Source organism: Pongo pygmaeus, chromosome 5 (genome assembly GCF_028885625.2).
Source record: "Pongo pygmaeus isolate AG05252 chromosome 5, NHGRI_mPonPyg2-v2.0_pri, whole genome shotgun sequence".
NCBI classification, from domain to species: domain Eukaryota; kingdom Metazoa; phylum Chordata; class Mammalia; order Primates; family Hominidae; genus Pongo; species Pongo pygmaeus.
In genome coordinates this window covers 169318720-169336240 of record NC_072378.2, presented here as the reverse complement: position 1 = coordinate 169336240, position 17521 = coordinate 169318720, and the positions used below count along the sequence as shown (strand labels likewise).

The following is a 17521-nucleotide window of genomic DNA, read 5'->3' as shown; positions in this document are numbered from 1 at the left end:
CCAGCATCTCAGCTTCCTGAGTCGCTGGGATTACAGGCATGAGCCACTGCACCCAGATGATTTATCAAAAATAAAATAATAATTATTGGCCAGGTGTGGTGGCTCACGCCTGTAATCCCAGCACTTTGGGAGGCCAAGGTGGGTGGATCACTTGAGGTCAGGTGTTCAAGACCAGCCTAGTCAACATGGTGAAACCCTGTTTCTACTAAAAAATAAATTAATATAAATAAATAAATAAATAAATAAATAAGCCAGGTGGGGTGGTGTGTAGTCCTAGTTACTCGCAGGCTCAGGCGGGAGAATTGCTTGAACCCGGGAAGGTTGCAGTGAGCCAAGATCATGTCACTGAACTCCAGCCTGGGTCACAGAGCAAGACTCCGTCTCAAAAAAAAAAAAAAAAAAAAAAAAAATTAATTATCCATGTCTCAGCCAAAACCCTTGCAGGATATGGTCCAAATGGCTTAGTGGGCCTGACTGGAATCCCTGCAGCCCTGCAGCCTGCTCTGTCCTTTTAGAGTATTGCATGTTGACCTTGGTTTGATGACTCAATCTCTGCTAACTTCTTGGGCTTCCTATATTTACAGCATTTCTATAGAAATACCCTGGACAATAGAGCAGGAAGAGCATTAAATGGATCATCTCACTTATTTACATTTATGTAGCAGCAGAGCTAACTCACTGTCCAGATGGATGAGCTATGGAGGTCAGAAACTCCCCTACCCAGAGGGGCTTCCAGAAAAGACGCCACTGCATGCCCTTCCCAGTGTGCACTAAGGCTGACTGCTCGGAAGTTCAATCCCACGCTCAGCCCGAGTGCATCCGGCTTTCTACAGATTGTCCTCTCCATGGAGAAATGTGGGCATGGTGTCGGTCTCCGAGAGTGGCCTTGCACGTCCTGTACCTTGTCCCTTCTATGGACGCCAGGCAACAGGCATAAAAGGCATCTACTTTTGCAGTAAAGCATTTTGTACCTCAGCTTCCCCCCTGTGAAGGAGGCTCTCTGTGGAAGTGTGGATTAGAGAAATGGCATCTCAGGGTGGAAAGGGCTTGGAAATAGTGGTGGGAAGACAAGACAGGCAACCCTGCTCTTGTCGCTCTCTTGACACGGCAACAGTCTCACCTCTGCTGAGTTAGTTAAGTGGCCAGGAAGAAACCAAGCACACGTGGACTCTAGGGCTGCCTGTCAGGAAACAGTACGTGCAAGAAAAGCCAGGGCTCCAAACAATAAAGAGTAATGTCAACACACAACATGCCATGGCGAGAACAAAGGGGAGACTTGCAGGGCACCAGGAGAGGCACAGGCCTATCCTTGTCTTTTTTTTTTTTTAAATGTAAAGGAGTTTAATTGAACAATGAACAATTCATGAATCAGGCAGCCTCCCAAGCCAGAATAGGCTCTGATACTCCTGCGCAGCCCCATGGTGGAAGAAGATTCATTTTGTTCCATTCTTTGCTTCAAAAAGATTTATCCACTAGAGGCCGGCTGCAGTGGCTCACACCTGTAATCCCAGCACTTTGGGAGGCTGAGGCAGGTGGATCATGAGGTCAGGAGATCGAGACCATCCTGGCTAACACGGTGAAACCCCGTCTCTACTAAAAATACAAAAAAATTTGCCAGGCATGGTGGCAGGCGCCTGTAGTCCCAGCTACTCAGGAGGCTGAGGCAGAAGAATGGCGTGAACCTGGGAGGTGGAGCTTGCAGTGAGCCGAGATCACGCCAGTGCACTCCAGCCTGGGCCACAGAGCGAGACTCCATCTCAAGAAAAAACAAAAAAGATTAATCCATTAGAGAAATTCCAAAGACAACAATGCTATTCTGCTGCCTTTGAATAAACAATTTTACCCCTGTGTAAGGCAATGAGTGGTGATATGGTTTGGCTCTGTGTCCCCACCCAGATCTCACCTTGAATTGTAATCCCCATAATCTACACATGTCAAGGGTAGGACCAGGTGGAGGTGACTGGACCATGGGGGTGGTTTCCCCCATGCTGTTCTCTAGATAGAGAGTGAGTCCGCGTGAGATCTGATGGTTTTATAAACATCTGGCACTTCCCCTTCTCTCTCCTGCTGCCATGTGAAGAAGGACAGGTTTGCTTTCCCTTCTGCCATGATTATAAGTTTCCTGAGGCCTCCCCAGCCATGTGGAACAGTGAATCAGTTAAGCCTCTTACCTTTATAAATTACCCCATCTTGGGTATTTCTTCATAGTAGCATGAAAACAAACTAGTACATGTGGGTTACTACTTAACAGAGCAAAATTGTAAATAAAACATGGACTTCAACTACATTTTTAAAGAGCATATCAAAGAATGCTCCAAAAAGTAGCATTTCATGGCAGATAATGTATGTTCCTTAGGAGACGTTTTTAAAATCAGAAATCTGACACTGGGACTAATACTATTCTCTGGAAATAAGGAGATTATACATTTCAAGTAAGTTGATTACATCAGGAAAAGCATAGAGAAAAGATGCATAAATAGGACAGAAACTCAAAACACTAAAGTGTGTCTGCTGAAATTTACACTTGAACAATTTATCTCAGGAATTTCTCAAAGTGAATTAACAACTAATGGGCAGTCCATTTATCCTTCTCTGTCAGAGGGAAACCTCTGACATTTCTGAAAGATTGTCCTTAATTTGACAAGTTAGAAGAGAACTAAGACAAAAAGTAAATCATGCTGTCTGAGAAAACATCCTAGGGGTTTCCATAGCCTGTGGTTATTCATCACAAGCCAGGTTCTGAGAAGTTTTCTACCTTGGTTGGTCATCCAGGGTGTCTAAGTAGTTTGACACACGGCTTATGCATCAGGGCACTGCAGCCTTAGTCTGTCCAATTAAATTCTTAAGGAATTATCAGGAAGAACATAACTCAATTGCTCCTATCAGCTGGGCCATTTCTATTAGTCTTGCCTTTATTCTAGAAGTAATAACCGCAGTGCTCTGGCCAATATCCAATCTGGATAATTGGATTTTCCCTGTCTTGATCCCCCTCGGAATTAATTTCTCCTGCAGAAGTGATTTCTCACGTTCACTCCTCGCTCTGCACAGTGTCAGTGCTGCCCATGCTGTCTGCGGTTCCCTGACTCAAAGGGCGCTATCTGGGGTGAGGGTGAAATGTTCTTGACATTGGCACAAGTCTGGAAAAGAGTTTACAAGAATTCTACCATAATATTTTTAGACATAGGGAAAATTTTCCTATATATCAGTCTCCATTTTCCCAACATTTCAAACTGAAATAAGGTGGCTTTCTTGTTCAAGAGAATTCATCCCAGGGTCATAAACCTGCAATCCTCACAGCCAGGTCTCAGCTCCAGAGTACAGGAGCTGGATCTCTATTGACTTGCATCTCCCAGAACATTGGCAAGCACTGCCTATGCAACAGGCATGTGATAAATATTTGCTCGCAAAATTAGAAAAGAAAGGGATTTGTAATTCTCATGAGAAGGTAAAGCAGAGAAGGCACCACGCAGTCTTAGTATTCTGCCAGCGTTGGGTTTAAAGACACAGGGGAATCAGGAAGATAAGGGTTTCCAGGTGAAAACAATAAACATGATTCAGTGAAGAGATGAAATACAGATAGCTAAAGAACGCTCAAGGCATCTGAATTGCTTGATTTGCTGGAGGGAGAGACCGCAGGTAGAGCTGCGTGTTTCATGCCTGAGCAACCTGGGATCTGAAGGCCTGAAGGTGGTGACCGCCAACCTCAGGGAGCACAGAGCCCTTGTGTCAGGAACCTTGAGAGCAAGCTGGACAACGGCCCGCAGGTGCACAGTGACCATGACTGGTACGCACAGTAAAAGGGCCACAAGACACAGAGCGTGTAAACTGGAGCTGTGGGCTTTCTAACCATGGCAGGCACTGGCTACACAAGGGACAGCTGGCCATGGAGACCTTCCGACTCCAGGCAGAGTCCCCTCTGTCCAGACTGGCCTCACTGTGGTCTCACCCGAAGCGCACAGCCTCCGAGAAAGAAGGGCACTTTCAGGAGTGCCACGGTGGTTTCCTGCCTGAGTCAGAGGCAAACGTGAAGTAAGTGAGACTTGCATTATAGGAGATTTTAATTTGATTACAGTGGAGCCTCAATCAATTCAGAAGAGATAGGAGGGAAGTCTAAACTAATCACTGTAGGCCAGTTAAAAGCATACTTGTTATTTTTAAGTGTATACCGTACTTGGAAGGCTTTTAAAGTAGTTAATCATTTAGGATAAACTGCTTTAATAGAGTTAGGAATTATTTGCAATAGAATAACAATTGTTTAGAAATTAATTTAATATATTTGATAGTGTTGGAGACCAATTTGTTCTCAAGTTATTTAAACTGTCTCTGAAATATTGCTTACACTATTAATTTGTCTGGCAGATGCCTTTTTCATGATGAATGTAAATCTAAACTTTATTCCATCTCTCTTCTGCATAATCATAACTTTCAAAGTAACGCAGGCCAAACTGGCCAGACCTGACTGTCCTGTTGTCATTCAGAATGCTCCCTGCTGTCTTTGGGAGTTGTTTAAATGGCACTTTATCTTTAAAAATCTGGCTCTAAAGGAAACCATAAACGAACACAAGCCACATTGCTTCTAAAATAACTCAACAATGTGCTGTTGCAGTCACCAGCGCTGCTCAGAACTCAAGTTCTCTGATCCATGCTGAGGGTCATTTTGTGTCAGGTCACAGGTCATCTAACACTTGGTTCTCTGATATTCTAGCAAATTCCTGGGTATTTTAAGATGAAGATATTTATTGTCCTATTATATTGAAAAAAACAAATAAAATAAAGCCCATAACTTCAGAAATTGGTTCCTAGTTTAGTGGAGTCTGTGGAGTAGCGGCCGAAGGGCACTCCAGCTTTCCTGCCATCACTGTCTCTCCCAGACCGGATGCCCGTGTCCCTGCTGTGCCGAGAGCCCATAGTCCCCGCAGCAGACAATGGCACCTTCCCCATCGCCTAAGCTGGGCTACTGATGTCCTGAGTGACCGTCTTCCTGTCTGCATCTGTGCTCACCCCATGGGGGACATTCCCAGCCCTTCCATCGTCATTCCCTGGTCCTGTCTTAACTCTTTTACCACCTCTCCTCCACTCTCCTCTTAATGCCACTACCCGCCTCTCCTCCACTCTCCTCTTAATGCCACTACCCGCCTCTCCTCCACTCTCCTCTTAATGCCACTACCCGCCTCTCCTCCACTCTCCTCTTAATGCCACTACCCGCCTCTCCTCCACTCTCCTCTTAATGCCACTACCCGCCTCTCCTCCACTCTCCTCTTAATGCCACTACCCGCCTCTCCTCCACTCTCCTCTTAATGCCACTACCCGCCTCTCCTCCACTCTCCTCTTAATGCCACTACCCGCCTCTCCTCCACTCTCCTCTTAATGCCACTACCCGCCTCTCCTCCACTCTCCTCTTAATGCCACTACCCGCCTCTCCTCCACTCTCCTCTTAATGCCACTACCCGCCTCTCCTCCACTCTCCTCTTAATGCCACTACCCGCCTCTCCTCCACTCTCCTCTTAATGCCACTACCCGCCTCTCCTCCACTCTCCTCTTAATGCCACTACCCGCCTCTCCTCCACTCTCCTCTTAATGCCACTACCCGCCTCTCCTCCACTCTCCTCTTAATGCCACTACCCGCCTCTCCTCCACTCTCCTCTTAATGTCACTACCCGCCTCTCCTCCACTCTCCTCTTAATGTCACTACCCGCCTCTCCTCCACTCTCCTCTTAATGCCACTACCCGCCTCTCCTCCACTCTCCTCTTAATGCCACTACCCGCCTCTCCTCCACTCTCCTCTTAATGTCACTACCCGCCTCTCCTCCACTCTCCTCTTAATGCCACTCACCCACCTCTCCTCGACTCGCCGCTTAATGCCACTACATTGGCTCTTTGCCATTGGATGCCCAGTGAATTGCAAGCTGTGTGTTGTTACTAATCATGATCAGCTTGTTTGTAGGGCCCAGTGCAAAATGGAGCATGGGGGCCTCGCATTTAAAAATGAATTATTTCATAGTGGTGATAGCACAGCAATAAAGCGAGGGTCCTGTTGGAGCACTGGGCCCTGGGGCGATGGTCCAGGCCACACCCATGCAGCCAGCCTTGCGGCTAATAACACGCCATAGGACAGATCCGTTTTCTTGGATGGGAAATAAATGGGTGGTTAAAAATCTCAGATTATTTTATCTCTGGCAGACCCCATAAACTTGGTAATCCGTGTCAGCATGCCTCTCGGGGAAATGACCTGTGTCCTGTGTGCTGGAGGCGTGGCCCCTCAGCGAGGTGCTGGACGCCAGCCCCGCCTCTCCAAGCAGGCCATCCAATCAGGCAAGACACAGTCCCATGCATGGTGGAGACAAGAAAACAGAAAATGCACTGGGGTCAGGCCAGGAGGTGCCCCATCGGTCACAATAAGCAGTTCACATTTAATCTGGAGCAAGGAGACCCTGACGATGGGAAGCAACACAGGCCAGATCTGGGGTTTCCAGACACCTCTTCTTGCTGCATGGATGGGGATCAGAATCTACTTACAGTCTATTTGGAAACTTGCCTGGAGGAAGCAGCTGGGCAGCCAGTGAGATGCAAGAGAGCTTGGAGCAGAGGCAGGACTTGTCCAAGTAGATGTGAGTGCGGGACAAGAGCGGAGTGCCCCTGGCTCATCAGAGTCCTAAACTTTTGCTTGAAAGGTCGTGGGAGAAACCATGGCTCCAGCTTCCTGCTGGAGCCCCGTCTTCAGAGTCCACAAATGCAGTGCCCTGGGCCCCTGGGAGACCCGTCCTTGTGTGTGAGAAAAGCTCCTGCTCAGCCACGTCGGTGAGAAACAGCCACCCCGCTCAGTTATTCACACCCAGCCGTCGAAGTATCAATTAATAGACAGAAAAAGCACCCAGCACCCTCCCGTACATAATTAGACATTTGTTAGTCTCTCCTCTACATGTTGAGAAAAATAAAACGCCTTTGTTTATTTAATTTCTCTTTTCCTGTTCTTGTTTTTTTGAGAATGATGAATTCCCACATTCCCTCAAGCCTTCTCCAATGTCTCCTCACTCTCAAACATGAAGACAAAATATCAGCTAAAGGAAATATTGTAATAAAACCCCACTGAGAATTCCGCCGGCCTTGCTGCAAGAGTAGCCACATCGCTCCTTCTTAGTTCTCATCTTTCCTGTGCCCTCTGCAGAGTGCATCCTGTCCACTTTTTTTCCCAGGAGAAAAGGCAAGTGCTGAGTGAAAGGCTCGCTTCACCTGCATCCCCTGCACCTGCTCAGGCTCCCTCAGCTGCTGGAGGAGCTCCCTGCAACACCCCCGCGGTGCAGCAGCATCTCAGGATGCTCCACAGACACCGGTTCTTGAAAACCACCTGTTCCCAACTGCTTGACTCCTCGGCACCCCTTGTCCCTGCTGTTCCTGTCTTACAGAGCCTCTGGGATGGCAATTATATGTGTGATTTTTCTGAGTTTTTATTTGCAGCTGTCTTTTCTCAATAAAACTGATTTAATGGTCCATTTCACTGTTATGCTTCCTAAAAACTGCAATTTTCTTCAAAAGTGTTACTAATCTTATTCATCTACAAATATCATATTTAGACATCAAACTTAGTGGTCAAAAAATAAAATAATGTAGATTCAGCTCTCTCTTCCAAGTGGTGCCGTGTGGAACGGTCTCTTGCCGTATCTGGGCCTCCCCACCCATACCCATGAGGCTGAGTTGATGTTCTTTAGGTATCATGCCACCAGACAGCTCTTAAAAGCAGAATGCCAGGTTAAAAATCCTCTCTCACAGACAGCCTCGCACCCCAGCCTCCTCAATACCCAGTCCTCGTCCCAGCCTCATGGGTCACGGAGCGTCTGAGCCTGTGTCCTGAGCAGCTGGTTCTGGCATGAGCCTGTATGGACAGAGAGTACAGATAGCTCACCAAGCTACCCACATCCCCAGGATTCCAGTGTTATGTTTCTGAAGCCTGAAGCTTTGTTCCCAGCTCAGTTAAAATTTAGAAGACTCGTGTCTGTAAATTCAGTCTTTGATCTGACAGCAGGGATCACAGAAGTTGACATTTTTAGTGGGCAGAATATTGACACCTCCTGCCACCTTTGCGAGGCTCTCAAAGGCCGCCAAACAAGGTCCTGGCTGGCTCCTGTCTGCTTTGTAGAAAAGGTAAACACCGAGGTCCTTACATGTCACATGATACCTGGCGGGAACGTATTGCTCCTGGTCTAATTACCTTTTGGAAAATGTCCTAAGCTCCACTTAGGGTGAGGTAAGGATCATTTTATGCTCTCTCAGAAAACCATAATTAATCTTGAAAAAAATTAGAATAGTGCTAAAATCATGTTTGAAAAACCAGGGGCTGCCTCCAAGGTTTCTACATGAGTCAAAGACTATAATTATGCCAGCAATTGCTTGGGGCGCCAAGAAAAAAGATGCTCCTGGCTGTAGATGTGAAGAGACCCTGTGCTGGCTGTAGATGTGAAGAGGCCCTGTGCTGGCCATAGGTGTGAAGAGGCCCCCTGTGCTGGCTGTAGGTGTGAAGAGGCCCTCTGCTGGCTGTAGATGTGAAAAGGCCCTGTACTGGCTGTAGGTGTGAAAAGGCTCTGTGCTGGCTGTAGGTGTGAAGAGGTCCCCTGTGCTGGCTGTAGGTGTGAAGAGGCTCTGTGCTGGCTATAGGTGTGAAGAGGCCCTGTGCTGGCTGTAGATGTGAAGAGGCTCCATGTGCTGGCTGTAGGTGTGAAGAGGTTCCATGTGCTGGCTGTAGGTGTGAAGAGGCCCTGTGCTGGCTGTAGGTGTGAAGAGGCCCTGTGCTGGCTGTAGGTGTGAAGAGGCTCCATGTGCTGGCTGTAGGCGTGAAGAGGCTCCATGTGCTGGCTGTAGGTGTGAAGAGGCTCCATGTGCTGGCTGTAGGTGTGAAGAGGCCCCCTGTGCTGGCTGTAGGTGTGAAGAGGCCCTGTGCTGGCTGTAGGTGTGAAGAGGCTCCATGTGCTGGCTGTAGGTGTGAAGAGGCCCTGTGCTGGCTGTAGGTGTGAAGAGGTCCCCTGTGCTGGCTGTAGGTGTGAAGAGGTCCCCTGTGCTGGCTGTAGGTGTGAAGAGGCTCCATGTGCTGGCTGTAGGTGTGAAGAGGCCCTCTGCTGGCTGTAGGTGTGAAAAGGCCCTGTGCTGGCTGTAGGTGTGAAGAGGCTCCATGTGCTGGTTGTAGGTGTGAAGAGGCCCCCATGCTGGCTGTAGATGTGAAAAGGCCCTGTACTGGCTGTAGGTGTGAAAAGGCCCTGTGCTGGCTGTAGGTATGAAGAGCCCCCCTGTGCTGGCTGTAGGTGTGAAGAGGCCCTCTGCTGGCTGTAGGTGTGAAGAGGCCCTGTGCTGGCTGTAGGTGTGAAGAGGCCCTCTGCTGGCTGTAGGTGTGAAGAGGCCCTGTGCTGGCTGTAGGTGTGAAGAGGCTCCATGTGCTGGCTATAGGTGTAAAGAGGCCCCCTGTGCTGGCTGTAGGTGTGAAGAGGCCCTGTGCTGGCTGTAGGTGTGAAGAGGCCCCCTGTGATGGCTGTAGGTGTGAAGAGGCCCTGTGCTGGCTGTAGGTGTGAAGAGGCTCCATGTGCTGGCTGTAGGTGTGAAGAGGCCCTCTGCTGGCTGTAGGTGTGAAAAGGCCCTGTGCTGGCTGTAGGTGTGAAGAGGCTCCATGTGCTGGCTGTAGGTGTGAAGAGGCCCTGTGCTGGCTGTAGGTGTGAAGAGGTCCCCTGTGCTGGCTGTAGGTGTGAAGAGGTCCCCTGTGCTGGCTGTAGGTGTGAAGAGGCTCCATGTGCTGGCTGTAGGTGTGAAGAGGCCCTCTGCTGGCTGTAGGTGTGAAAAGGCCCTGTGCTGGCTGTAGGTGTGAAGAGGCTCCATGTGCTGGTTGTAGGTGTGAAGAGGCCCTCATGCTGGCTGTAGATGTGAAAAGGCCCTGTACTGGCTGTAGGTGTGAAAAGGCCCTGTGCTGGCTGTAGGTATGAAGAGCCCCCCTGTGCTGGCTGTAGGTGTGAAGAGGCCCTCTGCTGGCTGTAGGTGTGAAGAGGCCCTGTGCTGGCTGTAGGTGTGAAGAGGCTCCATGTGCTGGCTATAGGTGTAAAGAGGCCCCCTGTGCTGGCTGTAGGTGTGAAGAGGCCCTGTGCTGGCTGTAGGTGTGAAGAGGCCCCCTGTGATGGCTGTAGGTGTGAAGAGGCCCTGTGCTGGCTGTAGGTGTGAAGAGGCTCCATGTGCTGGCTGTAGGTGTGAAGATGCCCCCTGTGCTGGCTGTAGGTGTGAAGAGGCCCTATGCTGGCTGTAGGTGTGAAGAGGCTCCATGTGCTGGCTGTAGGTGTGAAGAGGCTCCATGTGCTGGCTGTAGGTGTGAAGAGGCTCCATGTGCTGGCTGTAGGTGTGAAGAGGCCCTGTGCTGGCTGTAGGTGTGAAGAGGCTCCATGTGCTGGCTGTAGGTGTGAAGAGGCTCCATGTGCTGGCTGTAGGTGTGAAGAGGCCCTGTGCTGGCTGTAGGTGTGAAGAGGCTCCATGTGCTGGCTGGCTGTAGGTGTGAAGAGGCCCTGTGCCATGCCCTTTAGGGAGAGGCCTTGACCATTCATGAAGTCTGCTGGGTCCACAGAACTTCCAGAGATACTTGGGTGAGAGGCTGTTTGACCAAAATAAAGACCATTTCCTAGACTGTGTGCCAGGCAGAGGAGCTCTGGGGACCCAGGAGAGGACCCTGGCTTGGGGGACGGGGCAGTAACAGAGGGGCTGTGCCCAGTCTCCCCGAGGGGCTCCTCATGCTGTCCCCTCTGTCCTCACGCTGGTGCCATTGCTGAACAACCAACACCAGGACACCCACAGAAAGACAGTGCTGTTTTCACCTGAGTTGGTGGAGGAAGGAACGGCTCCCAGGATATGTCAGACTTCCCCTGAACCTTCCTGACCCCCAGGGCCCAGCTCCCGTGCTGCCTTCGGGGTGGCCTGGACCGCAGTGCCTGAGAGTGAGATCAGACTGCACGCAGCACAGATCGTCACAATGATGAAAACGGGAGTGTTCTCTGCCAGTGTAGACTGAAATGAAGCAATGCCCAGAGGAAAGCCAGTCTGCTCATTCATCTAAGATTGCTCCTGAGAATGAGTCAGCCGGAAAACCGTATCCGAGAGTGAAAGACACAATTGCATGATCAGGAAAGGTGAGAGGAAGCCCTGCACTCTAGGCCATGAAATCACTTATTTTGACTTCGCTTTAGATCAAAGTCTCCATTGTAAGTTTTTGAGCCAACTCCCCTCGGCCGATGTCCTGCCCTGAACCCGCCAGCAACTGGGCCTGCTCTGCTCTGGACAGGTGCATCTCCTTGCACCTCTGTCTTTCACCTGCATCTCCTCTCTGCCAAGGTTGTGCCGATGGCTTCTTGCGTTGCCGCGCCGAGGGCCTGCGAGCCTGAATCACAAATGGAGCTGGCGCTGCAGCTGAAGTGAGCAAGGGGCTGTGCTGGCTCTTTCCCCCCTCACTCAGCAGGAGGGGCCCTGAGGACTGACGGAGATCACGAACTCAGCGCTGCTGTTTGAGTAAAGGCTGGGGTCACCCTCTCCCCGATGGAGATCACGAACCCAGCACTGCTGTCTGAGTAAAGGCTGGGGTCACCCTCTCCCCGATGGAGATCACGAACCCAGCACTGCTGCCTGAGTAAAGGCTGGGGTCACCCTCTCCCCAATGGAGATCACGAACCCAGCGCTGCTGTTTGAGTAAAGGCTGGGGTCACCCTCTCCCCACACTGGAAAGCCCATTCAAGACCAGTGCTGCGGGGCCCTAGATAAGCAAAACCACATGGCTAGTAAGTCAAAGCTTACCAGTATCACTTAGCCAAAAAGTCGTCTAGTAGGAAAAGAAAACGGCCTACGTCCTTCGTTCCACCTTGCAGATGCTGGGAACATGGAGGTGCAGTCTCCACCTCCCCAGGGACCCTGTGAGGCACGGGGCAGAGTCCACACCATACGCTGTGCCCCACCAGGTGGGAACACGCTGAACAAGTGCATGTGAGTGGCTGGCTGCCTGGGCATCCCGAGGAAGCCGTCCTGAAGGATGTGTGGGAGCCACAAGAGCTAAGAGAGATGCAGCTCAAGCAGAGGGAAGAATTCCAGCAAGGCTCAGACACAGGAGCCACGTCAGGGCCTGACAAGAGAGCCAGAGCTGGGCCTGACACAGGAGCCACGGTGGGTCCTGGACATGGGAACCACTGCAGGGCCGGACATGGACGCCACAGCCAGGCCTGACACGGGAGCCACGGTGGGTCCTGGACATGGGAACCACTGCAGGGCCGGACATGGACACCACAGCCAGGCCTGACACGGGAGCCACGGTGGGTCCTGGACATGGGAACCACTGCAGGGCCGGACATGGACGCCACAGCCAGGCCTGACACGGGAGCCACGGTGGGTCCTGGACACAGGAGCCATGGCGGGGCATGGACAAGGGAGCCACAGCCAGGCCTGACACGGGAGCCACATACAGCCCAACAGACACACCATGGCCCTGACACAGGACCCACAGCTCAATGCAAGTGCATGGTTCTCCAGCCTCACAAGAGGACCTGGGAGGATGTCAGGGGGCTGGGGAGGCTGGAGAGACAGAGTAAGCCTGTTATTTAAAACACCAACCAGAGTGTGATCAGAGATGCCAGGGCAAAATAAACTGAGGTGAACCTGTCCAAGAAGAAGGTGTGGTTTAAGAAGGAGTAGTTTAAGAAGGCGTGGTTTAAGAAGGGGTGGTTTAAGAAGATCTGGTTTAGGAAGGGGTGGTTTAGGAAGGTGTGGTTTAAGAAGGGGTGGTTTAAAAAGGTCTGGTTTAGGAAGGGCTGGTTTAAGAAGGCGTGGTTTAAGAAGGTGCAGTTTAAGGTGTGGTTTAAGAAGGTCTGGTTTAAGAAGATCTGGTTTAGGAAGGGGTAGTTTAGGAAGGTGTGGTTTAAGAAGGTGTGGTTTAACAAGGTGTGGTTTAAGAAGATCTGGTTTAGGAAGGGGTGGTTTAGGAAGGTGTGGTTTAAGAAGGTGTGTTTTAACAAGGTGTGGTTTAAGAAGATCTGGTTTAGGAAGGGGTGGTTTAGGAAGGTGTGGTTTAAGAAGGGGTGGTTTAAGAAGGTCTGGTTTAGGAAGGGCTGGTTTAAGAAGGTGTGGTTTAAGAAGGTGCGGTTTAAGGTGTGGTTTAAGATCTGGTTTAGGAAGGGTTGGTTTAGGAAGGTGTGGTTTAAGAAGGTGTGGTTTTGTGCCTCTTTTTAGAATTTCTGCTACACAGGATGCGATAGTCCCAGGAGGAAACTACGCAATGAAAGAAGAACCTTCAAAAGCCAAAACGGTGACCCAGTCGTCACTATGTAGCCCCTTAATCCAGACCTAGATCTCTTGTGCCATATAATAAAATGATGGCCTCCAAAGATCAATGATCGTTTGCTGCCAAACACCTGCTAACTGTCCTACATAAGATGTGAATAAGTATTTGGTGACGAATAAACTGCTCACCCCAAACAAGTGAATTTTGTGTGAAAATATTATCAGCTTTACATGGAAAATAAAGGACCTTCATTGGCAAAACCTTAGAAAAGCAACTTCAAAAGAAAACAGTACCTTTTAAGAATAAAATATATCAGCCTACATGGGACTTGAAAGATGTTCCTACTCAAATGTTGCCGGTTATTTTGGAAATAGGTTTCTCCTCTCTACCAGGAACAGTCTCTATCCTGGAGCTATTTTAAGACCCACTTGTTTTTTCCTAATAAGGATAATTATCTCCAATAATCAAAATAATTAAGTGGTCATGAACAGTGCACTCCCAAACATCTACAGCAACAGCACAAGCTGACCTTTGCACAGTTTGTGTCACGTGGCTTCGATGCCTCAGCAATCTGGTTTTCGTCTGAGGTGTGGGCAAGGAAACGCCGTCTTCATCTTGGGCATCTAACCATCCTTCTCCTCCTGTTTTAGCAGAGAGGAGCATGGCTTCTGACGTGCCCATCCTCACAGTGTGGGATGCTATCTCTCCAAATGGTATGTCTGACACTCAGAGAAGACAATGACATCATTTCATTTTTCTCAATATCAAGGACCAGTTGTTCTCACTGGACAAATGACTGTGTCATCTTTAAATCAACAGTCTGGGTCTAGAGTGTAACAGATTAGATACCACCATGAAAAGGTCTTCCTGCCACGTGCACTCCTGAGAGGCAGCAGAAGCCAGCCTCTGTCACGGTCCCTTTTACCAATGAGAAGGAAAATTGATTTCCATAAATTGCACTCGTATCACATGTGTGAAGACCACAGTGCAGCTTGGCTTAGAAGTGATGCAACTTTGTGCTATCAAAAAAAAAAAATAAATTAAGAGTCTTGGACCCTTCAAGAAGTACACTAGGGGCCAAAGACACATTGAAGTGTATGTGACAAGGTCAAGACCAACCAAAACCAGCAAACATTTATTGAGGGCTTTCCATGCAGCAAGCACGTGAGAAGTTCATTACGTCTTTTAAGGAAACATCTTGCCCACCAATATTAAAATCGGACTTCAGAGACAAGAGATGACACCAGACAACGGAGGAGGAGAACTCCCTCCTGACAGGGCCATCAGGGGGATGGAATTCAGCCAGCAGCTGAGCACAGCCTGCAGACACGGGGTCAAAGGCAAAACGCCCTCCACTAGGTGTGCGCACGGACGGGTGTCGTGTTTGCACCATCATGATATCTTCCCCTGCCCTCACCTGCAAGATCCAGAAAGAAGCTGATTCATTCAACAGAAAGCAAGTAGATTGCTCACACAAGGACCATACTCTGATTAAAAAAAATATATACTAGAACCAACAGATTCCTCAAACCTGCCTCACAAGGAAGACACTGGGGAGGTACAGGGCTGGGAAACCATGAAGAACTAAGACAAAGACAGCTCCTAACAAGCCAGGCCAGTGAGCTGCACCGTGTTTACCAAGAGCTGGCAGAATCGCCATGCTGTGTGTCCCCGGAACCACGTTCCGCCCTCTGCTTCCCTGTGTCAACCATTTTCGTTACTCAGGTTGTGGAATCGCTATGAACAGGTGGCAATGAAAAATGTATAGACTGTGGATATTCTGCTCTACCCTGTCCTCATTTATAAGCCGAACATCTTTACTTTTTACAATTTAAAACTGACAGTACAAATAGTACAGGAACCACAAAAGTTTACTAATCAGGAATTCATCCAGTTTCTGTGTGAGACAAGATCAAGCACGCACTCTAAACAAAGTACACTGTAGTGTGATTTTCATGTCTCTGAGACGCTGGTTAAACATACACAATCTGGAGATATTAGAAAAAAAGATCAAAATGAAACAAATGGCAAGTAGCTTTGAAGCTTCTTAATGATATCAAATTCACCCCATGATGTCTTTTTGTGACTGCATTTTTCAATTATTATAAATTTTAATTCACCTCTGTTTAATTCCAATATTTCTTTGTAATTAAACTCAATACATACATTCAACTCATGTTTTCTTAAAACCTAAACTTTAGCTTCATGAACTGTTGATTCAGCGCAAAAGGAATGTCAGAAAATGACAGTAAAACGTAGGTAGAATGAATAAAGGGTTCTTTGGGCTGTGGCGTTCAGGAGCATCCAGAGAGGTTGGGGTGCTGTGTGCTGATCTGATTTGTGAGGGGCCCTTTCTTTCTCTTCCATGTCTGACCTTCCATACACAGCAGCAGGGAGGAAGCCCCCCAGGTGCTCCCCGTGTGGGCTCCTGGCCCCCTGTCCCCCTGCATGGATTCAGGGCCCTCTGCACGGAGGTAGGAGGCCTCAGAGTCAGACAGGCCCCCTGGGAAACAGAGTCAGATAAAGTCTTTTTCACTCCAAATTTGCAAGAAACTGCATGGTGGGGCCTGTGGATTCGGGCCACACTCACGGGTGCTACTCACCTTGTAGCTGGCGGCCCTTGTACAGGTCCCGGGCTTTGGCTGGGTGGGCCCTGGCCGTGTTGTCACATTTCGGCTGCTCGTACCTATGGGCGGGGGGAAGGCAGGGGAAGGAGAGAGAAAACAACGGGCTTGAGACCGGCTGTGGTTTGTCTTCCATTTCTGGAGTGTCCTACCCCAGCATACACCGTGACCTGTGGCTCTGATGCTGTGACACCCATGAGCTCACTCCTTTCTGTCACCTTTGTGGACATTTGGCATAGAAAGCTATTGCTTGCAGTCAGTAGGAAGAAGCACACTGTGACTTCAATCACATGGCAGGGCCATCTTTCCATCCCCTTTCTGAAACGAATCTCATCTAGCAGCTGCCAAGTGCCCACACCTCCCCCTCCTCCCGTTGCAGCGTTGTATGGAGCAGCGATCATACCTCCCTGTCCTCCTGTTGCAGGGTTGGATGGAGCAGCGCCCACACCTCCCTGTCCTCCTGTTGCAGGGTTGGATGGAGCAGCGCCCACACCTCCCCCTCCTATTAAAGGGTTGTATGGAGCAGCGCCCACACCTCCCCGTCCTCCCGTTGCAGGGTTGGATGGAGCAGCGCCCACACCTCCCCCTCCTCCTATTAAAGGGTTGTTTGGAGCAGCGCCCACACCTCCCCGTCCTCCTGTTGCAGGTTGTATGGAGCAGCGCCCATACCTCCCCGTCCTCCTGTTGCAGGTTGGATGGAGCAGCGCCCACACCTCCCCCTCCTCCCATTGCAAGGTTGGATGGAGCAGCACCCACACCTCCCCCTCCTCCTATTAAAGGGTTGGATGGAGCACCACCCACACCTCCCCCTCCTCCCGTTGCAGGGTTGGATGGAGCAGCGCCCACACCTCCCCCTCCTCCTATTAAAGGGTTGGATGGAGCAGCGCCCACACCTCCCCGTCCTCCTGTTGCAGGGTTGGATGGAGCAGCGCCCACACCTCCCCGTCCTCCTTTTGCAGGTTGTATGGAGCAGCACCCACACCTCCCCGTCCTCCTGTTGCAGGTTGTATGGAGCAGCACCCACACCTCCCCCTCCTCCCGTTGCAGGGTTGGATGGAGCAGCACTTGGGTTGTTTCATCAGAGCAGGAGTGTGTGCACGAGGACAGAGGGTGTGACCACCACCCCCACCCTGCCCAAGAAAAGGACGCAAAGGACTTCAGGATTTAGATTCCTGTAGCACCAAAGGCCAACTCATTTCCAATCCACCTCGTGAAGCTACGAAAGTTTGCCTCAGTGTTAAAAAAAAAAACCGACTCTCTGGTCCCACTCAGCATCAATGACAAACTGCAGGTTAAGTCCTGAACAGACGGGGCTGACATCCAAGAGGGCAGGTGCCCTGGCTGCTGCAGTTGCAGAGCTCGTGGGAGCAGATGGCTCCATGGTACTACTGAATTGGCAGCAGGAACCAGGGTGCCTGTCCCTAAGGGTGTCAGATTCAAATCCGGTGAACAGCTCATAAACACTGCCATATGCCTGCCGTTCAGCAGCCCTTTACCAAGGCCTGCTTTGCCTGGGTTTCATCCTTGTCCTGGGTGTATGGCAAGAAGGAGACCCCTCCCACACAGACCACCAGCCTCATCCAGTGGAGGAGGTGGACGTTTAAACAGAGTGCGGGCCACC

The 17521-nt window shown here is 50.0% G+C and overlaps 1 protein-coding gene across 2 annotated transcripts in view; it reads right to left on the bottom strand.

The window, feature by feature from the left end:
- Positions 1-17521, bottom strand: part of SMOC2 (SPARC related modular calcium binding 2) — a 221816-nt gene that overhangs the window by 43640 nt on the left and 160655 nt on the right. For both annotated transcript variants that reach the window (XM_054491950.2, XM_063666865.1), the window contains exon 9: positions 15880-15962. In XM_054491950.2, coding sequence (XP_054347925.1) covers positions 15880-15962 — 83 coding nt within the window. The remainder of the gene's footprint in view (positions 1-15879; positions 15963-17521) is intronic.